Source organism: Larimichthys crocea, chromosome VI, assembly GCF_000972845.2.
Source record: "Larimichthys crocea isolate SSNF chromosome VI, L_crocea_2.0, whole genome shotgun sequence".
NCBI lineage: Eukaryota > Metazoa > Chordata > Actinopteri > Sciaenidae > Larimichthys > Larimichthys crocea.
The window spans coordinates 11898980-11924953 of record NC_040016.1 but is presented as its reverse complement, the minus strand read 5'-3'; the positions used below and the strand labels follow the sequence as shown (position 1 = coordinate 11924953).

At 37.8% G+C, this 25974-nt stretch overlaps 1 protein-coding gene across 2 annotated transcripts; it reads right to left on the bottom strand.

Annotated features, from left to right (window-relative positions):
• Positions 1-666: 666 nt before the first annotated feature.
• On the bottom strand, positions 667-25712 carry slc38a3b (solute carrier family 38 member 3b). Of its 2 annotated transcripts, XM_019261330.2 has the most exons (17): positions 25380-25711; positions 17022-17207; positions 16639-16659; positions 16395-16476; positions 16167-16282; positions 13689-13762; positions 12987-13079; positions 12237-12318; positions 9056-9138; positions 7568-7626; positions 7019-7192; positions 6781-6860; positions 6592-6692; positions 5708-5832; positions 5475-5619; positions 4151-4254; positions 667-4022 (listed from the first exon to the last, which is right to left on the bottom strand). In XM_019261330.2, exons 2-17 carry the CDS (start codon positions 17126-17128, stop codon positions 3918-3920), a joined length of 1551 nt encoding a protein of 516 aa, XP_019116875.2. In that variant the 5' UTR covers positions 17129-17207; positions 25380-25711; the 3' UTR covers positions 667-3917. The 2 variants fall into 2 exon arrangements, with proteins under 2 accessions (XP_019116875.2, XP_019116923.2); XM_019261378.2 differs by lacking the exon at positions 16639-16659 and having other exon boundaries at positions 25380-25712.
• Between the last annotated feature and the right edge of the window lie 262 nt (positions 25713-25974).

The window sequence follows — 25974 nt, the reverse complement described above, 5'->3', positions numbered from 1 at the left end:
CGCCCCAAATGGCCATAAGGAGATTTTTTCCCTGGTAGTTGAGTTACTGGGTTGTATACAAAGTTCTGTGTATAGACGAGGACAAAAATAATGATAATAACAGTAATAATAATAAATACTGATACTTGCAAAGCACTTTTCATGCAATAAATACAGCTGAGAGTGTTTTACAGACCAAAACAAACAGTAAACAACAGTTAAAATAGTAAAATAAATATTTCAAAAATTAGAGGGTGAAAATAAAATGAATTGTTTTGTTTTTGTTTTTTTAATATTTATATTTAGCTACATTGTGATTGTAAGTCCTTTATTTCCATCCAAAAAACTGCAGGATGTTGACATAACAAGGTCAGCAGTAATGGATGATGATGACCTAAAGGTCAGGTTTAGTGTTTCTTTGTAAACACAACTTGGCCTTGACAGAGATGATAAAAACACTGACCAGAAATAGATAAAGTCTTCTTTTAACCACGTACAATAATAAAATAAAATATGACGACCTTAATCAAATGTGTAACTATCTGTTGAATGTATAAAATCCATGGCAGACAAATTAATTGTATCACACAAAAAAGATAATAGAAGTGGGTGGGATTTGTCCATTTGCGCATGCTGCTTAAATATGAGTTAGTTTAGTAAAGGGAAATGATGACAACAGAGACAATGTAAAAACATCTACAATTATTTTATTGCCAAACTAAAACTGTCCCTGCTATTTACACTTTATAAGCTACTGTAAATATGCATCACAAATATAAAAGGTTTACATTTATATACATTATTTATATAAAGCCACGTCTTATTCACCAAAATTCATATATCTTATTATAGTTTTATAGTTGTGTCGTGTCCATAGATTTGTGTCTGAACAACAGCTATAATAAAATATCACATAGATTTCTTTAGATACATTAAAAATGCATATTTGATATACGTATCTGGTATTAATTAAAACTGTGGTACCTGTTTAAAAGCTAAAGGCATTTCAAAGCAGTAGGTAGTCAGTTGTTATTTTGGCATGATCCCTTAAAGTGAAGAAATACTCTGTTCACTAAATATGACAAAACTAAACTAAACCTTCATTTACACCACAATAACCACTGCAAATACATGTAGAAAAGCAAGGGACAGAGGTGAATATGTGCACTCAATATTTCCTCTGCTGTTGTTCATAATTTATCTGTAAAAATCAGGAATCAAAACTGCTAAACAAACACAAAATAGAGTAATGTATAAATAAGATGAGAGAAGATTTACTCAGGACTTTTCCGAAGCCTGAGAGTGGCGATACAATATAAAACCATCTTTGGGTATAAGAGCAGCAAGTATTCATGTATATTGTGCTGTGTTTAAGCTTGTTAATTTGTGATATATATTTATATATATTAAAAATGCTCCTTGCAGGTTGTTAGTGCTATAGTGGGATGCAAAATTCACCTGAAGAACTACTCGAGTATCCATTGACATCCCAAAAATTAAGCTTGAAACAAATGCATCATCACTAAGAGACACAAATTATTATTCCATGTAGAATTTTCTAAGAAAGGCTTCATAATACTAATATAACACTATAATGACTATAGCACAGAATGGGACTTCAATACACTTCACTTTAAGATGCCAAATTAATAACATTTATGACGGTGTAAGCAGGAAATTCTCCGTTATTGTGCAGTTAACTATACCGACTACAGGACATGTGGGACATAATGGCATGCAAAACATTAAGTCAAGTCTAAATACTTAACACGGGTGAAAGCAGATCGAAATACTACAAACCAGTACAGCAAATACATTACGACAGAATCAAAAAAAGCATAATACATCTTCAAATTGATAAAAAAAATTAACTTGTTAAACTCTACCAGACCCACCAGCAGGTTCATCTTCACAAATTTCATGTAGGCATTGTTCAAATGCACAGAGCTCAGGTGGCTCCACCCAAATTTAAAAAAATATATATACCTAATGTACCCTTTGTTTTATTGTTTTATTATGTTTTGAGATGCGCACATTGCTTTGGTGTCCATATTGTCCATATAATATATTTCTAAACCTGGACAACCAAAACTGTATGTGTGGTTAGACACCATATTTTCTCACTTACTCAAGAAGAGTGAAGTCTGCTGGTTGTGAGACGATGGATTTTATAAAATGAGAAAGAAAGTGTAAATTAGTGAGCTTTAGAGGTGCTGGTAGGCAGATATTTTAACCTTTGGGCTGTTTCCCCCCCTGCTTTTAGTCTTTATGCTAAGCTAAACTAAGCTAAATGTCTAGAGTTGTTCATCACATACACATATGAGTTACACATATGGTATCAACCTTCTCATCTAATGCTTGGCAAGACAGTGAATACAGGTATTTCTCAATTCAAAATGTCAAACTATTCCTTTCATTTAAGTTTCCAGAGCAGAAAAGAGTTCAAAAACATTTTTTTTCCATCATAAACATCAATAAAGTGTTAAAATACCTAGATACAAGATATGTGATATTATGGTGTAGAAAAAATAATTGCTGAATTTATAAAAGTTTAAAGTTTAAAGGGGGATCAAGAGTTTAAGAGATTAATGATTGAAGCCCAAAGGTGAACTGTAAGGATTAACTTAAGCTGTACTTGGTTTATATTCAAGGTCACAGTTTGACTAATATTAGGTGCTAAAATTTTTTACAAAGCGAGGTTTGAAATCCTAATCAAGCATTGTGTTTAAGGTATTTAAAGGTGCAGAGGGTAAGATTCAGGATAATCTATTGGCAGAATATGATCATGAATAATAATCATGTGAAAATAACCATCATTCAACAACATCGACTATCGTGTTTCTATAGCAGCCCTGAACAGACAATCCAAACACTGGCTCTAAATGGGGCTTTTTGCAGGATTCAATTAGACACAATCTGCAACTTCACCACTAGATGTCACTAAATCTTACACACTGGTCCTTTAAAAATATCATCAGTCACAACACCTTCCGTCGACTACATACTGTAAGCTTAATCAAAAACCTGATAATGTATTTGGATCATTAACTTCATCATATAAACTCGATAAATATTTTGAAATTAAAAACAGATATAACAGCTAAATAAATATATACTCCTGTCTTTACTGTTTGTGTGCTGTTCCAAACGCTGAAAGGCACCGGGGTTTCTGTAGAACGTTAGCTGATCTGGAACAAAAGCTTAGACTGTAAGATAAACTACATAAAAACTCTGGCAGTTGACAGATCATGAAAAGTCACCTGCATTTTTAAGGCCTTACGTTTTTTTTTTTTTTTTTGTAGTTATATTACAATGTGAGAAACAGTTCAGAGTGCTGCTGGTACAGGATGAAATCATCTGACTGTCCTCTTTTGTGCGTTTTGTGGAAAATAATAATTTGTGAAAAAATAATTTATGTTTTAGTTATTTAACCATCTCTCATGTATATCTTGGTGCCTTCCTCTCTTTAGCCTAGTAGACATTCATGCCTTCTTTTTCTGTACAGTACCAGCTGCTGTTGCTTGTGTGTAAATAAGGAGGAAGAAACAATATAAAGGACCATTTCACCATCATGGACGGACTCACAAACCCTGTTCAGTCCTGATTATTCATAAAAATTGCATAACTATTGCACTATGTTAAACTTAAAATTATAGAACGTTATTATGAAATGATTTTGTTCAGATACGTGTTAAGTTACAGTCAAAAAAAGTTAATTTAACTTGATTAATATCACTGTTATTCCAACCGACATACTATACTGAATATTTTATACTGTTACAAACCCCAGTTTCTGTTCTGGGCAGCCCTGTAGTGTGTTCCCACTGATAGTGATAGTGCTCCCCTCACATTGGCCAGTTTGTTTCCCCCCTTTCCAACGCTCTCACATACATGCACACACACACACACACACACACACACACACACTGAAGCAGCATCTAGTGGCCTCCTGCAGCATGACCGCCCCCTGTTGTCCAGTCGATGAATATGAAGCTCAAACTCATTACCATGAAGGAGACACCCAAAGCAGCAAAACAGGCAGCCTAAGAATGAAGGGAAGAAACACAGGTATATTAAATGCAAATATAAGCCATGACAAAAACCGGCATCACACAGGACAACCACCAAATTAGCATTATGATTTAAAGAGAGACATGTTTCAAGGCCTCACCAGTATCTTAGGAGTAGAGTTCATGGGTTCGTCCTCTTTAGGAACAATGCGGATGTAAAAGACAGCAGGGAAGATGAAAATGAGGCAGGGAGCCGATGTGGCACCTGTACAGAGAAAAAGAAAGGGCTGGTTAAAAACTAATCATATGGCACTATAAAAAAAGTTTGGACAAAACATGTAAGTTTTTACTTTATTTTACTTTTAGTTTTAGTGTTTTAAAATGTGCAGCTATATAAATATATAAACTAGAGTCAAAAAGTAAAGAGGTTTGTGTTTGGTAGATTATTTCTTTGTTGTAACAATGCTTCTTGGCAATCTTATACCACTGGAAAGCCTGATTATTTATCCTTTAAATGGTGCCACATTTGTAAGAAACATGCATTTGTGGGATGAGTATGTGGGTTGTCCCCATGAAAAATTTGCTAAATCTTTTGTGACCAATGCCAAACAGCTTTTCTTTGCTGTTGACTCCTGATTGGTGGATTGGATGATTGAAGTCAGAAGAAACAAGACATATTGGCAATTTATTCATTTAACAGGAGCCCCAGTAGCGTGTGGAAGAGCCATACACAGCCACCTGAACACGTGGAAGAATGTTCTTCAGATAAATATATTTATATATTCTTTTATAATGTATTTTTAGATTTTTGTTGCTTTTCAACTGAAAACGATCACAAATAAATTCCCAGTTTGTGAGCCCCAAAAATGTACAAAGGTTGTCACAAACAGCTTAAATATATTGCATCATCTGAATTTCTTCATGTTTCTGTACATTCATGTATCATTCAGGTGGTCTCTGTACAAACTCCCACACGTGTACTAAAATGTGTATGCATGTTTGTCAAAGCAGATGCCCTTGGCGGTACTTTAACTTAAATGTTTTCAACTTTAATCTCTATCCTGTGAAACATGACCGTCAATCTGAGGACAGAGCATGACAATAATATTGACTCAGGTCATCAGCTTGTCCGCTAGCAAACATGAGCTGGTCACGTTTTTTTTAGTTTTGCTTTTGATGTTTTTTAGTGTCAGGAAAGTCCTGCTGCTTGAAACACAACAGACACTGCCCTGTCAAACAGCACGAAACAGTCTGTAAACAGAGACAGAATAAGTAAACCATGATCATATCATGTGTAGAATATAAGCTTTCGTTAAATAAATAAGAAGAAGAAGATAAACAAGACCTGTAACGGCTATATGTTTGCTACTTGTCCACAACTTTTAAGTGTGTCATGCTGATAATGCTTCTTTGGCAGTTTACCTTAAAATTATTTGTCTTAACATTAACAAGAAGAGTTAATGACCGGATGGGTGCTGTACTAACCAATAATGCCAAAGATTCCCAGAATGTTGGGGGCAAATATCACCAGCATGTTGATGAAGGTGAGGAGAATGAGAGCAATGGCAGTGTGGCGCAACCAGTTGAAAGACTTGGTGGGGAACAACATCTGCTGGATGGCTCTACGTACCTGTGGAGGAATACAGAAGGGAGGTCCGATAAGAAAATAATACCACAATACCATATTCACTAAGGGAACAAATCAACGACTGACTTACAGGGAACAACACAATGGGGACAGTCAGTGTTACAGCTGTGAGGACAGCCACTCGCACGCACAGGATCAAAGTGTCGTAAGGGTCAATTCGGCTGTAAGTGTGCAGCAACTCTGGCTCCACATTGTCTGCGGAAGAATAGAAAAGATACCCCACTGAAGTTTAAAGTGAACATAAGTTATAGTTAGTAATAATGCCTTCTAGCTCATATTGAGGTGACAATATGAGCAGCATATTGTCACCACAAGAGGGAGCTTGGGCTCTATGTGTAGGAAGAGTAGCAACTAGTGTACCAGAGTGATTTTCTACAAAATAAAATACTGTGTGAAAAAATAAAATCATTGATTAAACATTTAACATATTTTGTGTGTGTCACTGGTAAATATTTGATCTGTTTGCTGTCTCAAAATATAGTTGATTATACCCTGTAGATTCTTCCGTTTGGCCTAAATTATTATTATTTTTTCTAACACGGTCATCGGTGTGAAACTGTGCACAGGAAATAAAAGTGTGTTTTAGTAAAATATAAGTTTTATTTTAAGCAAGGGCGTCATCCATAAAAACCCTAACTCACAAACAGTAATTGAATGTTGCTGAATGTGATTTTTTTCCCATTTCTGAATAATGGTTTCTTTAAACCAGTTAATCCACAGAGCTAAACGGAATAATTTGCCAGCTTTCACATTCTAAGATAAAGAAAATAGCTAATTTCACCTCAGTCATCTTGAACTATTCTTTTTTAACTATTCTTGTTTTTCTCAACAACAAAAAAACCCTCACTTCTATCTCTATAATTTATAACTTTTAACTCTAAATTTTTGCATGAACATTTGCATTTTTCCACTGAACACAAACTCCAAGACAGTGCCATGGACAACTGTTCTCACCTTTGAAAGTCAGATAGCCAAAAAGAGCTGCCAGAAAGTACATGGTGTACATGACAAAGATAGAGATGTTGGACACCTGCTGCATCCTCTTCTTCGTGGGACTAAAATCAGATAGTTGAAAGTTGTGTGAATGCAACATTCTGCACTGACGTGTTATCAAATATTGCAGGCAACGGACAAGTGACTCACTTTCGGAGCTCAGTGTAGATAGGGAGGACTTCAGGGTGACAAACAAAGGCGAAAGCCAAGATGGGAATGGTGTATGCCGTCTGTGAGGAACACACAAACACGTGACTTTCTTGGATTAACCTCCCAAAATAAGTGTGGGAACTCAGGCAAGTGAGTACACCTGCAGAATCCAACATTTGTGGCCTTAATGTTAAAACAATCCAGACATGCAGACTCTATTTTGGCCAGAGCTGCCTACCTGTGAGTTGATAGTGAACATGCGTGTAATGCAGTGAGCGTCCTCGTCCTCATGAACCACACCGTTATTGTACTCGTGGCCGTGGCTTGAGACATTCAGGCTGAGGTGGGCAGCAGTGCTGTTGGCTGAGAACTCCTCAAATGGACAAGGAATCTGAAACTTCTTATAGATAACCTGCAGAGAGATGTGCAAGAAGGGAAAATGGTAGGGCATAATCAAAGATGAGACATAAGGATAAGAGGATGTATCAGTAAACAAGGGCTCTCAATATTCCCTGCCAAGCTCAAAAAAGCCATTTCGCATCGGATTAGTGTGACTCAGCTTCAAAGTACTTAAGCTTTACTTTCAACCTTTGATGTGTCTAAGCAGCTTTTATATTCGCCTTATCAAACATAGCCACCTATCACTGAAAACAGAGACGAGGGTGGGAAAGAGACGAAGGCGGAAAAGTGAATAACGTGTGTGCCAAGATGACATGCCAGAACAAATGAGGCTCCTAATAAAGAGTCACTGTGATGGTGTGCCACTATGTGAGCTGAAACAACTTACAGCACTGAGAAAAAACACCATGCAGCTGAGAGAAAATCCACTGGTATAGCCAAGGTAACCTAAAAAAAACAAAAACGAAAGAGACTGTTAATGTTAGAGCTATTTAAACCGAACTGATCCATCTGGCCTTTGGGTGTTTTGTGGGACTTTTGTAGGCTGTATTAGTTACTTGAAAAGTCCAGAAAGTTTACTGTTTTAATGAGGCTTCTGCTAAAAAACACCCCAAAAGTGCCCCCATCACAATGCTCTTAAAGCATTATGAGACCAGAAAGAGCATGCATATTTCATGCAGTAATAAAAAGCTCAGTGAAAATGAAGTCTAATTGGGCACCTGCTGTTTCCACTGCCAGTGGTAGGATAAAAAGACACACACTTAACTGCTTGACTCCATCGAAATGTCATTATCTAAGTTGGCTCAAAGTCAAAATAAAACATCCTGAAGATACAAAATGTTTTGTGAATTCGTGAAGAATTTGGCAAACTTACGGCGTGTGTGTTAGGTAAGCACATTAGAGTTAACCGTAAAATGCAAAAATACTTTTCAAATTACTTCAAATTAACTGAAGTTTAAGGAACGAAATGTTAACAGGCTTCACAACAAAGCTTTAAAAAAAAAAGAAAAAAAGATGATGATATTCCAGTACAAGTACAAGGTCTGTTAATATTAGAAGACAGGAACAAAAACTATAACTCATTCCCATTTCCATGGACAAAACATTACCCATGATTAAAATAAAAAATATAAACATGGTAAGTTAAAGGTCCAGTGTGTAAGATTTCTTTGCAGGAATGTAATATAATATTCATTAGTATGTTTTCATTAGTGTATCATTACCTGAAAATAAGTCATCATCATTGTGTTATTGTTGTCTTAAAATGAGCATTTTATATCTACAGTGAAAGCAGGTCCTCTTCCATGAAGTCCGTCATGTTGAACCGCCATTTTTGTACAGTAGCCCTGAGCAGACAAACCAAACACTGATCCAGATAAGGCCTTTTGCTTTTTATGTAGATTTTGCAGCCAGAGTTTTTCCTATATGCTTTGAAGGAGATCATAAAATGTGTATTCATATTATGCCACTAAATCCTACACACTGGACCTTTAAGATTTTTTTAATAAGTTTTTGTACCTGATCATTTTTACCTATATTGATCATTTTGACTTAGCAGCCTTTTCATTTTTGTCATGACAAACATGTATTTTTTTTGTTTTGTTTTTCTTGGCAATACATTTTCACATAAGTGAAGTTTTACTTGAGCTCTCATAGGAACTAGGTCTTTAGATGGTTAAAATACAGATGAAGATGAAGATCCATGGTAAAAAAAAAACAAACAAACTCCAAAGTGTCACCTCCTTGCAATATGAACACATGATAAAAGTCCAAGCAGTTTATGTCATATACACAGATGACATGTCTTATTCACCCCATGACTGAAATATTACTAATAGATCTACAAGACAGGTCAAACTATGTTAGCTCTACTCACCGAGCTGTTTCATTAAAGCAAGGGGCAGGATGATACTGGCAGAGACCATGATGACCAGGTAGTTTCCATTCAAGTACCACAGACTGTTTGGAGAAACATTCAGTTTACTTTGGTGAGCTCAATATTTCAAACACTGGCACAGAGACACAGTACACAGAGGGAGAGACAAAAATAGAGACATTTGATGGAACTACTTTTTTTCTAAAACCAACCAGGTAGTCTGAGAGCGCATGGTTGCATGACATACGGTTGTTAGAAATCCAAATGGTTCAAGACCAACAGTGACCTGCTAGGAACATTGCTGGCCTCAGGATGTTGGAAAAAACGTGTCTGCTTATGTTGCCCTCCGCAGACGTACTGGAATAGACGTTACATAACACGGATGATTTATGTGATAGTTCACAGTTGCAGAAAAGGAAGACATAGTTGAGCCTTACAACACAGCACTGACAGGGTCAGTAAATAGTACCAATGTCAGCTTGTTCCAACACATGTTCGCCATTTCTGTCCCTCTCTTTCTTGCTTACCAGTCGCCCAAAACATCTCCATTCCTGACTCCATACCATAACGCCTAAAAATAGTTTCCATTTTAAAGGTACTGCTTTAACTGTTTTGGATCAGATCAGTGCTAATGAATATTTGACGTTGGAATGACATATCCAATCTTAGCTCTGCCAGTTGGGGGGGACATACTGCTGCTTCATCATCTGCTATATGTGAGCATCACACGTCCTCCCATTAAATAAACCTCCCGTGAATGCCATACATAAAACATAACTCTCTCATAAAACCTAATAAGCCCGCACGACATGTATGTGTGCCTGTAATGTGATCCTTCCTGACTGTATGACCGACCCTGTGACCAACCTTGTGAGGAAAAAAAATCTATATTTCACAAGCTAATCAGTCCTGACATAACTGTTTATAGTAAACAGATGGTGTGTGGTTAAACAGCTTGTTAAGCTTCATGTGTATAGACTTGTTTCAGTCCTTGAGATGGGTAACCACGAGTTTGCTTAATGGAGTATAAAAGACAAACCCTGTCCCTGTATGTCATGCCTAGGAAAACAAATATAATCTAGGGGCAGTGATTGTCAGTCTCAAACATCAGTAGCTGTAGACATAAGAGGAGCTCCAGCTCCAGGGAAGATTTTAGAAATGACTGTCAGTCCATGAAAGACCGCTGTCTCCTAAATCCTGTGTATAGAACAGTCTTTGTGTCCTACAGCCCCCTTTTTAAGTTGCTAAATCCTGTTATTCTTAACAAGACATAACCAGTGGGATCAGCTGCCTGCCATGGCCCTACAGGCTTTCGGACACAGTGCTCTACAAAATTGTGTGTGTGTGTGTGTGTGTGTGTGTGTGTGTGTGTGAGGAGGAGAGGACGCGTGAGAAGTCACACGAATCACAGGTCATGTCCTTCTTAAACATTTGGTCAGTAGGTCATTTTAGACGATCAGCTTTCTCATGTAAGATGAAATGTAGCTGCTGCGAATCAAGAGTTGTTCGGGGGCCAAGTCCATGTCACAAGACTTCATAACTACAAATCTTATTCCAGTTATGAAGTCTTGTTACATGGACACGGCCAGATTCACAGCACATTTTGAAAATTTTGGTACGACAGATGCCTCTCCAGTACTTTTTTTTCAATGATAGTAGTTCAAGTTATTTTATGTTATAACAAATGTTACATTGAAGCAGCCATTGCCAATGAAAATCTTGTATTTCAATCCTCTTCTAACAGATATGTATAAAAAATATGTACAAAAGAAAATCACATAAATGGAACAAAATCTAATTAGAATCTAAGACATAAAGAAGTGCAGCAGCTAAGACGTTGATATATGAATTATAAATAAGTAAATAATTTTAAGAATATGACATAATATAAAAATAAAATATGTAGGTAGTAAAATATAGAAACTGTGATGTAAACAGTTTGTGCAGAAAAGGAGAAAATGTCTGTACACAATAAGAACAGGTATGCATAGAAATAATGTATATACGCTGTAATTACTTTGTGATCACGAAAATATTAATTGTTAATTGTCAATTGTTTTTGGTCACTTTTTTACCATACATCATTCTGAAATATTAATATTGGTAGATTAGTATCAACATCATAAATCTAGCTGTGCACAAGTCGCCTTGGAGTCGTCTTACAGCAGGCCAAGTCAAGTGTCAAGTCCAAATATCTTCCAAATGGCCTTCTCATTGTGTGACCATGTGCTAATACTCCTGCACTGCAAACACCCAGCCCCACCCACCAACCCACCCACCCACCTACCACTCATTCCACTCTGTTCTACTGACGCCATGGCTCTTGGAGAGGGGCTTTGAGTGGAAATGCACAGTGTGTCTCGGTTGTTAAGAGCTAGCCCTGAGCTGACCTGTCCTTATGCTTGGCTTCGGAATTTGGCACCCATGTTACGCCACCTGCTGCTGTCATTTGTGTGTGTGTGCGTGTGTGTGTGTGTGTGTGTGTGTGTGTGTGTGAGTGAGTGAGTGTGCGACATAGAGAGAGAGGAAGAGTCATAACATTTCATAGATCAATTTCGATTGTAGCTAAGCCTCTGACCCTGACATTAACACACACAGATACAAGTATCTATCCCATTGTTCTGTGTGTTGTGCATTGCACTGACTGTAAAATTGCCTAGGTGGATTATCTGTCTGTCTCCATTATGTATAACACAAGGTTGAAATTGGTTTCTGACATTTCTAAAGAGATATTTTTTAATCTTTCAGGCCCTGAGATGTTTTGAGAAAGATGTCTGCAGTGGCTGTGATCCTTTTTGAGCACGAGGTTTGTTTTTAGATTGGAGCAGGCAGCTGGAATCCACTTCAGTCCTCCATGGCCTTATGCAGAGTGTCTGTGAATGTTGCTTGCCTGAACAAGTTGACAGCACTGAGAGTTTATGTTATATGTATACATAACTAACAGATAGCATCCAACCATGGGGCCCCCTGTTACTCAGCCAATTACAAGCCACCATTCTCATTACACCCCCACACTGACTAAATCAATGAATGGTGCAAACTGAAATATTCACTGCCCACATAGTCTTTCCAGGTCCCTTGACCGCTGCAAACAGTGTCTGAGCTCTGGGCCAACAGCATGCAGGAGTCACGTGCATTTCACCAGCAGCACGGTGATGTTGAAAAGCACTTAAATACTCACTCAGAGTTGGGATCTGCCTTCAGGAAAGCTTGGATGACGAGCGGCAGCTCAGATTTAACAATGTACAAGTAGCTGGACATAGCTGTAACAGACAAGACGGAGAAAATGTGAAAATGTGTGGCCAAGCATAATCACGTGACGTACATGTTGGCGTATTAAACAAACAGGCACCAGCTAAGCCATGTCACGATGATATTTTATGTTTGTGTAAGTGACAGAACAGTTTTAGCAAAGGATACTTTCTAAGTTAAAAAAAACTTGACCTCAGTATTTCTATAAATTCTGGCTATGGCTCTGCAAACAGAGTTACTGGCACCAGTGAGGTTATTCATGTGCAGTTACAGCCCCTACTTGGGGCTGAATAAGCTTTAAGAAAACCTTTGCAATCAGTCATTGAGCATTAGTGTATCCTATGTGTAGCTCTCCCTGCTGCTGTATTAAGTCACCCCAATGTGTATTCGCATAACTTTGGTTGGTTTGCCAGCGATACATGCTGTTCACTGAGTAGGAGGAACTTGTTTTAATGCCAATAGCACCAAGAAGGCATCTGTTTACCAACAGGTCTCCTGCTCTTTGCGCTTAATTCATCCCCATAGGGACATATATCCAAAAACAAAAGTGATACTTACTGTTGTAGTGAATATAGTTGTGTGTGTGTGCTTGGTTAAGGTGGACATAAACTCTAAGCCACATGATTGTGTTGGCAGTCGACATATATGCAAATACATGAATGTCACATTGGCTCCTTACCTCCAATGTTCTGCAGAGTGATTGCTATACCAGCAGCCATTTTTCCAGGAGTGCCAAAGGCCCTGTAGCCCAGCTGTTCATAAGCTCGAATTCCTGCAATCAGATTGCAGACAAAAATATTGACTCAGTGTTTTGCTGAGATGTCCCTCTGAGCGGCACTATAAAATATTATATAAAAAGAAAATATTAAAAAGGTTGTAAATCTGTCACTAATGGGTGAAGGACTATTTGGAACATTTTAATGTTTGTCTAAGCGTATAAACTTTGTCACATGCCAGATTATAGAATAAAATAATTCATTAATTTTCCCTCTTATAATTAGTCTAAGCCAATAGAGAGGTTAAGCAGGCTGGAAAGTAAATCCTTGTAATACTAATCATTCTGGCATGAAACCAACAATTTGTAATTGGCAAACTTACTGCTTAAGTCAGACTGTAATTCCCTTTTAACTTTTAATCCTTTTAAACTTTTAATGCTCTTTTTTTTCTCTTTTCTTTTTTTTTAGATGAATATGCTGGAAGTCGAGCACAGTTTCCAGTTTTGACTAAATGGTTCTTAATCTGTATCAGATATCTCCATCGATTTGGTTTAATCTGGCGTTTCATGTCTGCATATAATTTTGATGACATAACTGCACTATAATATATAGATACACTGTTTCTTTAGAAAAGTCATGAGTCAGAGTCATGACACAAGGCTTACCCACAATGCCAGAGGATTTGAGCAGCAGATGAATGGAGTAAGAAGACAAGGCTGCTACTGCGGTCAGCAGAAACCTGTGACACAAAATGGAAAGTCATACATCGTTGTTATACTATATGGCATTTTATATAATACCAAATTCTACATTCCTTCTGGGATTATAATTATAATCCTGGCATTTCCTTTCTGTCCATTTCTATACACATTACAAGCAACCTCTTGCATTAAGTTGTGATGTATTGTGCATGTTCTTACATGTTTCCACATCAATAACATTTATTGTTTGGTTTGACATTCTGTATTAATGAGGGGAAAAGGCCTTTTCACTAAGCCTGGGAAGTTGAACTGCAGTGGTGGTTCTAGCGGCTAATTTTCCACTGTCCTGCCATTGTATAACATTATTTAAGCTGATGCTGTTCATTGCCTCAAAATGTTAATATCATTACTGTGAAACGAACAAATGCAAGAAACAAGATGAGCCTTTCTTTGAAATAATACGTCTTTTATGAGAGAATATAATTATTCTCCATTGATAACAGTCCTTCACAGGGATGAAAACAATATTTCCCACAACCCTCTTTCTAAGAATCGCAGTGGTCCTCCTACGGAGGCACATGGGTCTCAGGTCAGCATTCCTACAGGGTCAGAGGTCTATTCCAGATTCATCACCTTTCTCAGACCCTTTCTAAGCATTTCTGTGCACTCTTGTAACCACAACTTTTTCCTTTGGCCCACGTTTGTAAGCAGAGGGATGGAGGCTGAGCCCTCAGATTCCACTGAAATCTATCCAACCTCCCTCAACTAACAAACAAGCATTTATTTTACGGGTCAGCTTTGTATCTTTTGGAAATATCACACACACAGTAGTGTGATGGCCTTGTCTAAATGAAGAAATATCCTTGTCTGGATCCTGACACCCGAGTGAAAAATTTAGCATGGCATCAGACTTTTCATGCTGGCTCTGTTTCTGTGTCTCGCTGGACAAGGATTGAGAATGTCTACTTTTCTGCTGGTTAAAGTTGGTGTACAAAGAGCAAAACTGTATATGAACAAAAACTTATGAACACGTCAAAACAGTTACTATATGGTAAAATCAGTACCTGAAATAATACATACGTAAGTAGGCTCCTGTGCCTTCTTTCTAGGAATTAAGCTTTTTAAATCCTTCTTGCCAGTTCCAGTGAAATGAGCTACTTGCCTTTGATCTCATAGAAATCAGGGATTAAACATAAAATGTGCTGTCGAAAGCAAATATTTATAGCAATGGAAACATTACAGCGAGGTATATTATAATAACAATTAATGATGATTAATGATAATATAGGGGGAAAAAAGTTGGTTGATAATCTGTATATCAAAATAAAACTGCACTACACTACACTATAAATAGATTTTGGCTGTCTTGAGTCTTTGCCACAGCTGAACCTACTGTATACCTATCTCCTGTCAAATCAATCAGTGTTGATGAAAAATTATACCACCACTGTATCATCAACAGGGGAACCACCACTCTATAACTGCCTGCAAACTGACTCCTCTGAGGTCTGGGGTCTGGTTGGTATTAACTCCTAGTTACAAACATCGACCTCCAGCTTAATGTGAAGTCTGAATGTTCAATGTTAAACTTGTCAAACTTGAAAACTTTTGGTATTAATAGTATTTTTTCCATGACCTACATCACACTCAGTGACAAATAGTGCTGACTCATCCAGACCTACAGTTTTTCCATAACTCACAAGTCTATGTTTGTTTGTTTGTTTGTTTTTACTAATTTATTTTTTCATTCGTAGCCTTCAGGTAACATTTAGTTAGTAGAGGATTCTGGTTGCTTTGAAAAATCTACTAAACTGTAAATGTAAATAAAATGTCTCTTGCACATACTGCTACATAACAGTGATCTAATTACACCAAACCAGTCACCAGCTATATATAGTTACAACACCACTGACCCAATTACTCAGCATTTAACAGACTTCCAGTTTCCACAGCTGAGGCAAACACTGAGCAGGCCAAACCTGCTAATTTCTCTCTACAGCTACGTGATCAAGACAACTAGAGTCTGACAGCAGCATTCTGCAAGGAGCAAGGAGGAAGTAAATGAGCTATCCAGATGCCTCACACAGGGTCTGGATGTTTGGTTATTCCGGGCTATGGCCTTTCTGGGGTCTGCACATGTCAACGAGGGAGGAAACGGGATCCTGAGAAAAAGGGTATGAATAGAGGTGGGGATATCATGGGACATGATATGTTCAAGACGTCATGAAGGGTAATAAATCCACTCCTCTAAGTGTCCAGCAGCACCATGGCCCTTCGTCACACCACCAACCATGAAACACACTCCACCCTTCAGTGGAGCAGTATAGCTATAGGTACAGGTCCACAGAGACAAAAGTGACTTTTTATGTGATTGTTAAGTTGGCATATATTTTATATATTTTGTAAATGGCTACCAATTGATGAATATACTCATTTACTCACAAGAAGAGGAGCACACCAGTGTTGGCCATGGCATAGGCCAATCCCAGGATTCCACTTCCCATAATAGCATTACCCAGGTTGAAGACAGACATGCCAAAAGAGGTCTTTCCTTCAAACTGATGGGGGGAGGGTGGACAGGAGCATACAATGAATGTCATAAATGAATCTCATTTCAACAAAAATATAATGGTCTTTCAGTTGTTTTATGTCTTTAAATTTTACACTTACATCTGTGAAGCGTATTGGCTTCTTTCCATCTGCACTGGGCAAAAACTCCTCATTCTCCAGTCCCCCATCAGGATCGTCAAATCTAAGGGGCAAATTTATAACTGTTAACTGATGGTCTGTTCATCCACCTCTGAAAATTGTTCACATATCTGCTGTCGACAGTAGTTACAATCACATGCATTGTATGTATCAAAACAAATGCAGTTTGAAAAAAATTCCTTCAGACTAATCGCCACAGACATACCTGACTGTCTGCGTGCCATTTCTGTATAAGGATCCACCCGTTGAGGCGAGCAAAAAACAAGGTAAACATGCATTTAAAAGAAGCAAAGATTATGCAGGAAGTCATACTGTATGTCACAGACCACACCCGCTATCCTTGTCATTATTAATGGAAGACTCTTATCACAGGGACAAAGGTAAATGTATATAAATCAGTCCAGATGTCTATTTTTCTGTCAGTTGATTTACTTCAAATAGGATGTGGTTTTCACACAAGTATAACTAATACAGACACACGAAAGGACTCAGTATAAAAAAGTGCTTGACACATGCTGTGTTAAAATGCCATTACCCAGTATTTAAGCATCAAAGGGCAGCCATTTAAAATAAAGGTTGAATACTCACTGATCCTCGTCCAGCATCGTCTTCATTGGCATACCCATGTCATCTCCGAGGTCATGACTTTTCCCATTGGATAAGATGTTCATCTCTGACTGAGCAGGTTCCATCATCCAAGTTGTAACAGTATCTTTTTTGGCGTGTATGTATTCAATGACGATGATGCTTAGAAGTCACTTAATATTTGAATATCTGGTACAGAGAAAGAGAGGGGACATTATTTAAATAAGACACATTATTATTTTGAACACATTGAAAACTTGCACCACACTTTGGGTTGTTGTTTTGTCTCGTTTCTTCTCACAGGTTTGAAGTGGGTGCAACTGAATTGGAAAAAGCTGATGACATGATATGATATTTCCAGTAAAGATATAATAACATCCTGTGGGGTTGTTTGTGTCTGTTTCCACAACACTGTCAGTCACATCCTACCACATCACACCCACACAGCCCTGATGAGGTGAATGGTAAATATTTATTTATTAAATTAATCAGAATTTTTTAGGTGTGATTTAATTAACTATGTATGTTCCAAAACTGCATTTTCAGATTAGTATGGTAAAGACAACTTTAGTTCGTGGTGACTTTTGATGTCAAAGAAATTATGTACTGTAAGAAACGAAAGTCATAATAACCTGCTTACACCTTTTTGGTGTATTGCTATTGTTAGAGCCATTTTGTATATGGTATATAAGGTGATAAATAATGCAGATTTGATTTTCAATAAATCACAAGAAAGAAAACTGTGGATTTTTTTGACAAAGACGCGTCAACTACATCCTCGTGCTCCATAGATTTAGTGTGTGTTTAAAAGTAAAAAGCGACGAAATCACACTAACAGCTATACACAGTGCAGTTTTGTTGGCTGTAATTGCCTTTATGTTTTTTCTCCTAATTGTAATCATTTAGCAATGATTTTCAATAGGCGTCATCAAACCTTATATTCAATACCTGTCTGGAAAACTTTGTAGCGATGACTCAGCTATACTGTTGACTCAGTGACTTCCGTCATCTGACCTCATTCGGTCACTCATTCAATTCATCCACTGAAACTCCGGCAAATACTTAGACTAACATGAATGGTCCATAGCTGTAAATGATCACAGTCTGAGATAAAATGCTGCAAAACACGGCAAATTTTGTTCTGCTTTTGAACTTCAGTACTGAGCAAAGCAAACAAGTCCAGACCACACGGTCAAAGGTCAAGGTCTATTTGACTTTTTTTGACTTTTGTTTGCTTTTGTCTTTAGTGTAGTTAATGTCACAAGTGTGCAGATTCTCTGTGCCACTACTCAGATCCCACACAGCGTTCTTTTTCAGGAACACAAGCACAATGTCATCAAATTAAATGCTAAATCACTCACAACAACACGCCCCAAGTTACAGAGAAAAGGGGGTTTTCAAAACAGTTATTACTGCAATACTATAATTATACATTTCAACAGAGCTTTTTCTTTAATGAGTGGGTCTTTTGGCTCGAGGAGGAGGTACATCACTGGCAAACTACTCACATCAAAATTCACATTACTATTAACTCAAAACTATTAATAACCTGCCATTGCCACCTGTGACCCCAGTGACCCAAATGAATCCTCTTTTCTATTTCACAGTGAACTCAGAGACAATGGTCTGTTGTTAGCTGCTTCCGTTATACAGCAGTTCAATTGTATTCGCAGTGTCCTCTCAGCTCACTGTTACTGCTATACATACTGTATAGTTATAGAGAGCCACTGATACCATGGCACTGCAGCTACAAAAGAACCTGAGAAGAATAAGAACAACACCCTCATCACAATTATCAGGTACAGAGAGAGAAGTAGAAAAATCTTCCATTGCCTTATCTAGTGAGTCACTTTATTTGCCCAAGTTCCCTTAACGTAGTTGCAAAACGTGAAAGCTAATGTCAATACTGTCTGTTGCGACACCAAATAATAGATAATGATCATTTCCAGAGAGACAGAGAGGGGGGAAAAAAACCCCGCCACGTACATCATGTTAAAATGAAGCTTATCACGGTGTTTCCATCAGCAGTTATAAATTGATTGCTAATTGAGGGAGGACGAGTCGAACAATTTCTCGATGCAATGTCACGCATCAAGAAATTGTTCAACTCTTACTGATTGACAAAGAATAACATTCGTTTGAAGACTGTGCCTGATGTGGTACTGGAAAATCAAGGAGAAAACAGCAGGTGGGCCTGACGAGACTCCATTTACAGTAAATATAGTAGGACACTCATTATGGATTATTATGGTCTTGTGATGTTGATGTTTTTCTCAGGTGAACATATGGGGGTGAGATGATGGTGTTACACTTCATTTCTGTCAATGGTGGTAGATGTTTGCTAATACCAGCTCAATAGCCCTTGGCATAGCATTTCTTTAAAGATGTTTGTGAAGTTCATGCGTGCCAGTACGCTGAATGTTACTAGCCAGTGAGAAATGCCTCAGTTTGGTCAAGGCAGTGAGTCATTACAGATAGAAAGTGGCACTAAAAGATGAACTGTGCATTTACTGCGTATTAAACACAGGAAATGAAAGAACAAGAACAAGAACAAATCTAACCAGCACCCTGAAAACTGATTAAAAATCAAAAACTGAAAAAATCTCTTTAAAAGTTTCTTGGATTATAATTAATTAATTATGTGTTTTTGTCTTTTCATCAGTGCACAATAAATCACCTATGTTTGTCTCCAGGCAATATGGAGGATAAAAAGTTTCCAATTATTGATTCATAATGAATTCATTTTACTCAGATTTAAATTCTTCTTCTTCTTCTTCTTCTTCTTCTTCTTCTTCTTCTTCTTCTTCTTATTATTATTATTATTATATTATTATTATCCAAATTCTTTCTTTCAACTCTTTCCAGGAAACTTCCACTGGAAACTATTACACTAGTACACAAAATTACAGACCTGTAAAATAAAACATTACCAGGTGTTCAAGTGTCACAAAAACCCGTAAGGCATCAATTTTGTTGCAGTTCTCAGTAAAAGTAATGATGTGTAACAACCAAAAGTAAAACCGGGCCAACTACCATGTGAGAGACGCTTGTGATCTAGGATAGCTTTCCAGATTGACATAGTAGTTCACCCGGATTTATACAACTGGCAGAACTGAAACTCTGCAGAAACTTCTGACGCATACAAACCAAGTCTGACATCGGGTATGCAAATGGGTACAGTGCTGGTACTATTTCTGCTATGTAATTTTATCTAGTGAATCAAATGTCAGGCCAGTTGGGCAGTTTAGCCATATGTGTTCCTACAAACATGTCCCTCAAAATGAAGAAGACAGCTTGTTAGATACTCGTCTTATGAAGTGACTCTTGTGCAGTATACAGTTCCAAGGAATAATGTCTGCTGATCTTCAAACCTGGAGGATATCCTTTCTGTATAAATACTGATATTTTAGATTCACATTGGGAGTTGGTATAATGCTCATTGCATGACTTTTTGACTATGAAACAATAACAATTCAGATACTTTGTACAAAGTGTGGTTCACAGGAAGGGCCTTCAATTAGTAGGAAAGCTGCAAAGATTATGGATTAAAATAAAACTTGACTTCCTCTCTGCATCAACTTTTTGGGGAACTAACCATTTCTGTTGTCACGGTGTTTGTTATCAATAAAATACATACATGCATACATGCAATAATGGGCAACAACTTTTCAACTATTTACTGATACTGATATAGCACCCGATGAACATATCCTCTTCTACTGAGCACCAGGAGGGTCACCTTACACTCAGCAGCACACTGCTATGTATGAACTTGGCCCTGACGGGACATGATAGTGAAAAGTGCCATTTTGAGTTAGTGGACATGCATGGCACTTGAAATGTTTGAACAGGTGGGAGGGTGAAATGATAAGCTCTCTGATTTTTCCATGAATGTGAGAGAATGGCTATTTATAAAGCATTTTACTCTTGTAAAAAACAAAACAAAACATAGTCGCATAGTTGGACACAAAGCAGGGCAGGCACGGGACAAGCGGGGGACAGTGGGTGAGCACAGTGGTACATGTAGATGAGGAGATGCCCATGTGGTGATGTATCAGGAACAGGCACGAGGTTCAGCCAACAGCGCCTGGCAGCACCAGCTCATCTCAGCCACGTGCCCGCTGGGGCACAGAGAAACACATGCTTGTGTCCTGAGATAACGGCCGGCACCTGAATCGCATATTTCCACTCAGTGGCAAAACGGGCTGAAGGGACTGCTTTCATCATGGTAAATTTCTTGTGAACTACAACCCTTTTAAAAATTCCTAACAACTTTTAATTGTTGATTAAAAAAAACAGTGTTTTTTTTCCTTCTGTTGCTTGTGCATGTGAAGTCTAAAATAAGAAGGGATTTTTTTTTCTATTTATATTTCATCTTTCTGAGTATATAAGTAACAACTGAACGGACCTTAAATTTCAATAATTTATTCAAATAATATGACAAATAAATATGTTTCCTTTTATCTGGGGCTGGCATGATAATGTCACCCTCGTCCTCTGATGCAAATTTTCAAATAATACGACGACGATAGGAAAATGAGGACGTTAGCTTTCTGCATTACTTCTTACTTCGGTAACTGAGGCAGTGTGACGCGTGGCAGAACACACACACTACTGATTAAACTACATCACATGTCAGCGCTTGAGCCAGAGGAAAGGATAACATTTTCACCAGAGAGTGCAACTATCTATTATATCTATCTATATAAAGCATTTTTATATCTCTCTGTAACCTTGAGCCAGCTTTAAATGCAATAAAACATCTGAACGTCATTCTGCATTTACTGTAAGTGACAATTCAAAAGCATTTGGAAGCCACTGAAGCCGTGAATAGATGTTGTATGGGGTTGAGAAGAGGGCGCATCCCAAACAGGTTAAATCTAATACAATAAAAGTGTTTGATCAAGTATAACGTCTTCATGGAATGATGCAGATTTATCTGCAGGCTGTTTCCTCTCACTTACTAGTTAGGACTCCTTGTCACACTCCGACTGACTGAATCGTTAAAAGGATCGTAAAAGGAAGCTGGACTACTAGAGTGCAAACATGGAGCTATAAGATATAATATCCTATTTTACGAGAGGCCAGTATAATCTGTTTACTTAAGGATTATAGCTAAGAATATTAAGATCAGCTGTTATTTAAAGCAACATGAGACAACCTGACAATACTCCTACTGTTATTAATAATCCAGGCACCTTGGTGGCAGGTCTGGTGTTTGCTGGACCCCATAGGTTCCAGTTAATGGTAAGTCGATTAATTGGGTCATTAGTTTAAGCCCAGACAACCGTAAGCACTACGGAGGTATGTTATGAGGGTGACGACTGACACATCCTGAGTAATGATTGGAATACAGGACATGGATACAAACACAGGAACACCTGTACAATGTAGTGCAATTGTATGCTGTGATCCAGCAATGTGTTTGCTCCATCGCCTGAACATAAATAAATAAAAAAAGACAGGGAGTAGCTCTGCAAATGCAATTGTACATTCGTCATTTAGACCTTTCACTTCTGTGTACACTTCCACAGAATTAAATTGAACTTATCTAAGAGTACTGATGTCTGTCTTTGCCAGACAACAGGCAGGAATGTAAACAAAAGTAAGGATTTAAGTAGCATCTTAGGGGCAGCTGAGCTATGAAAAGAAGACATGTTTAAATCAGTACTTGTTTACTGAAAATACAATATAGGCTCGAGTATTTTTTCTTTCACATCCAAAGCCCAGTTATATAAGCCGGCTTATATATACATATATTGGTTAATTGCTGACATTCATTATACACTAGAGCTTGTATCTTGCCAAGTATATGGTGATTCATCTCTTGTAAGTAACATACGGCTCTCTGTGGAATTTTTTTTGGCGATATATAAACTTGTGAGCACATATTTTGGCTCTCGTTGCTCCAGAGGGAACAAATTCATGGGAGTGTTGATACCATTTTTTAGCCATTAAGTTACATAAAAGCATAAAGATTAAAGGTGCTATTTGAAGAGACTGAAAGCCACAAGATAAACAAAAACTTTCTCATAAGATTATGAACAAAATACAATTTATTGTGACAATTTCCAGACGGTTGTCGAGATTAAACGGCCTCCAGGAAACATTTAATTTACCAGTACTCTCTACTTTTAATTTATCCATTTGTAAACACAATATCAACAAGGGAAGATGACTTTCCAGTGACTTAAATATAAATAGACAACAGCGCATGATATAGTCAGGTCTGCCCACAGATTATGAGCTTAATGACAAAGATAATAATAACCTCTCGAGTGTTTGACACTTAACACTGTGGCTGACTCAAACGCAGATATTCCGCTGGTCTCTTCTGTGTGACAGAAGAGCTCAGCTGGCTGCATCCCACAATGATAAAACATCGGCCTCCACACAGTGCACACCTGTCCACCTCCTCCTCAACCCCTCAGCTCATTTGATCACGGCACATGCTGGGGTCACTGACCATGGCCAGGCTTATCTGCTCACTCTCCACTGTGATAAACCCAGCATGAAAACCCATATAGGGTGTTGGTGTTTAGATAGGGGCCAAAGTCAAAAACATACCCCTTTACCCACCCCACCTTGAATACACAAGCTCTCTGGACGGCATATCTATCTCATATACCTGTTAAACATGTCCAGTCTTACCATGGTTGGAATTTCAAAATCTTTTTCTCTTTAACTCTAAACTTTGTACACATCATTGTATTAACGTTGCTTTTTCTACAAAGACCACTCAACACACGCATTCACGCAAATAGGGGCGCCTTGTTTCCTACCAGTTAACAGATGTTGCGCAAGAATATTCAGATTTCTAAGTCAGTCAAAGATTTAAACAAATAACCCTCAGCACACTTGTAAACCATCTACTTGTTTCCAAAATATAAACATCTAAAGTATGATTATTATTATTATCAAAGCTGTGGAGACCTGGAGAAACTGCATACTATATTGCAGTAGATGTTTAAGGGCTGGTTCCTCATAAAATCTTAATCAATAATGTAATTAGTGCACGTATATAAGCTGTATTGATACATAGAAGATAAAAAGAGCTGTAACTAAGTTATTTTCATCATCCATTGATTCATTTGATTCATTTGTTAATTAAAGGATTAATCATTTGGTCTATAAAACTGCAAAAATAGCCATAATAATTTCATAAAGTCATATATAAACATACGACATAAGAAAATCAGCAATCCTCACAGCTGAAACCATTTGAACAAAACAGTTGATTCATCGTTATTGTCCATTTCTAATCATTTCAGCTCTAAAAAATAAATAAATGTGCAATTCATGTCATATTGCTATTTGGAATGGTACATGGTGTCCAACATGAGAAACTAAGACAAGCAGGACATACCAATCAAACATGGCACACATCCATTACATGAACACTGCTCAAAGAAAGCTGCAAATCAGCACATTTGGATCACAAAAGAAGTCTCCCACATACTAATGGAGAAACATGCAGCAGAGAACACATCTTGGAACCAAAAGCCATGTTTGCCAGGCTCAATTATGACACAGTGCATCAAATGTAATAGGTTCAGTCGACAAAGAGTGATAATGTGCAGCATTCACTTCCCACACAGGGCGCTCTTCCTCCACACAAGTATATTTAGCCGACCATAACAAAGGCAAAGTGCTTTAAATGGCTGCTACTGGTTTGTTAAAGCCACTGGTGTCTTGACGCAAACTGATTATGTTAATGCTGACATGTATATCAGGTTTGGTCGCTTTAAATAGGATGGAAAAAAATACGTTTAATCTGCTCGATGCCATGTGGTTTGAACACCTCCAACACATTAAAGAGTAGTTTGGTTAAAAGTGCAAAAAAAATGTTCCACATCACAAACAAAAGTCATATCTGCTCATGCGTCATTCATTGATCACATGTGGCATTAATCCAGCTGTTGATTTGCAAAGCGACTTTAAACTTTTAGGTTTATCCAAGACTCAAAACTAACACGAGGCAGGCGGACAATAGACGGACAAAAATCTGTCAGACTCCTTGAGGCACATGGTCATGACATCTGGACTTGGCGCTCCCTCCAGGAAATCTAAACATCCTATTCTTTCTTTATTGATCAACCCCCAGCACGTAGGAAACAAAGTCCCCATATGTCCCCGTGATGTGCCCTATGAGATCATATAGGCTACAGATTCATATATATTTGTTCATATTCATTCTTTCCCCCTATAGCTGCGTTACAGTATCTCTGTGTGATTGAAATAAATCCACTATGAAAGGTTTTGAAAAACATTACTTCCCGGTAAAATACCTTAATGCAAACCAACATGCCAAATACAATAATCTGTAATCTAACGAAATTGGACAGATTTGTTCAATCTTACCAAAGATTCTTGTCACAAAGCTCTCGAGTTAATTCCTCTGGTGAGTGGGAATAAACCTGATGATCTCTGGTGATTCTCCTTACGTGTTTTCTCCTTCTTTTTTGTCCTCAATCAATGTGATACTATCTTCAATTGTGGGCTTTTTTTTATTACTTACATTCGTACCGTCGCTCTCTAAAACCAGCGGATACTAAAATGTTCTTAGAGGAACGGACGGGCATTGTAAAAACCATCTGTGGGGGTCGCTTTAGGTCCGCCTCCTTTGCAAACCCCCCTATAGCTGCGCTGTAGGTTTCACCACTGCCCTCTCAGTAGGTGTGGGAAATACTAAAAAAAAAAAAAGCACAGAGCGTGGCAGTCATACGAGTCTTGGCATGAGGAGAATTGCGTCAAACGGCACTACATATGGACACTCTGGCAGTGCGTTACGCAAGAATACTGTGCGTAAAGCAAAAATTGGTGATTGGTTGTAAGCAGTATATAAAATAATTTATATATAAACATTTCTCTGCCTCATTCACACACGCACTGTAGTGGGCCTACATCATCATATGCAATAGGCAATTCCCTACAGTGTGATATGTTTAACTTTCTT

Excerpts from the sequence above, each read along its gene's own strand:
- slc38a3b (XM_019261330.2), bottom strand. The coding sequence starts at position 17,128 with ATGATGGAACCTGCTCAGTCAGAGATGAACATCTTATCCAATGGGAAA. Across the intron at positions 9,139-12,236 it reads AAGGCAGATCCCAACTCTGA|TCTGTGGTACTTGAATGGAA; the intron begins GTGAGTATTTAA and ends TTCTCCAAACAG. Across the intron at positions 6,693-6,780 it reads ATCTACACTGAGCTCCGAAA|TCCCACGAAGAAGAGGATGC; the intron begins GTGAGTCACTTG and ends ATCTGATTTTAG.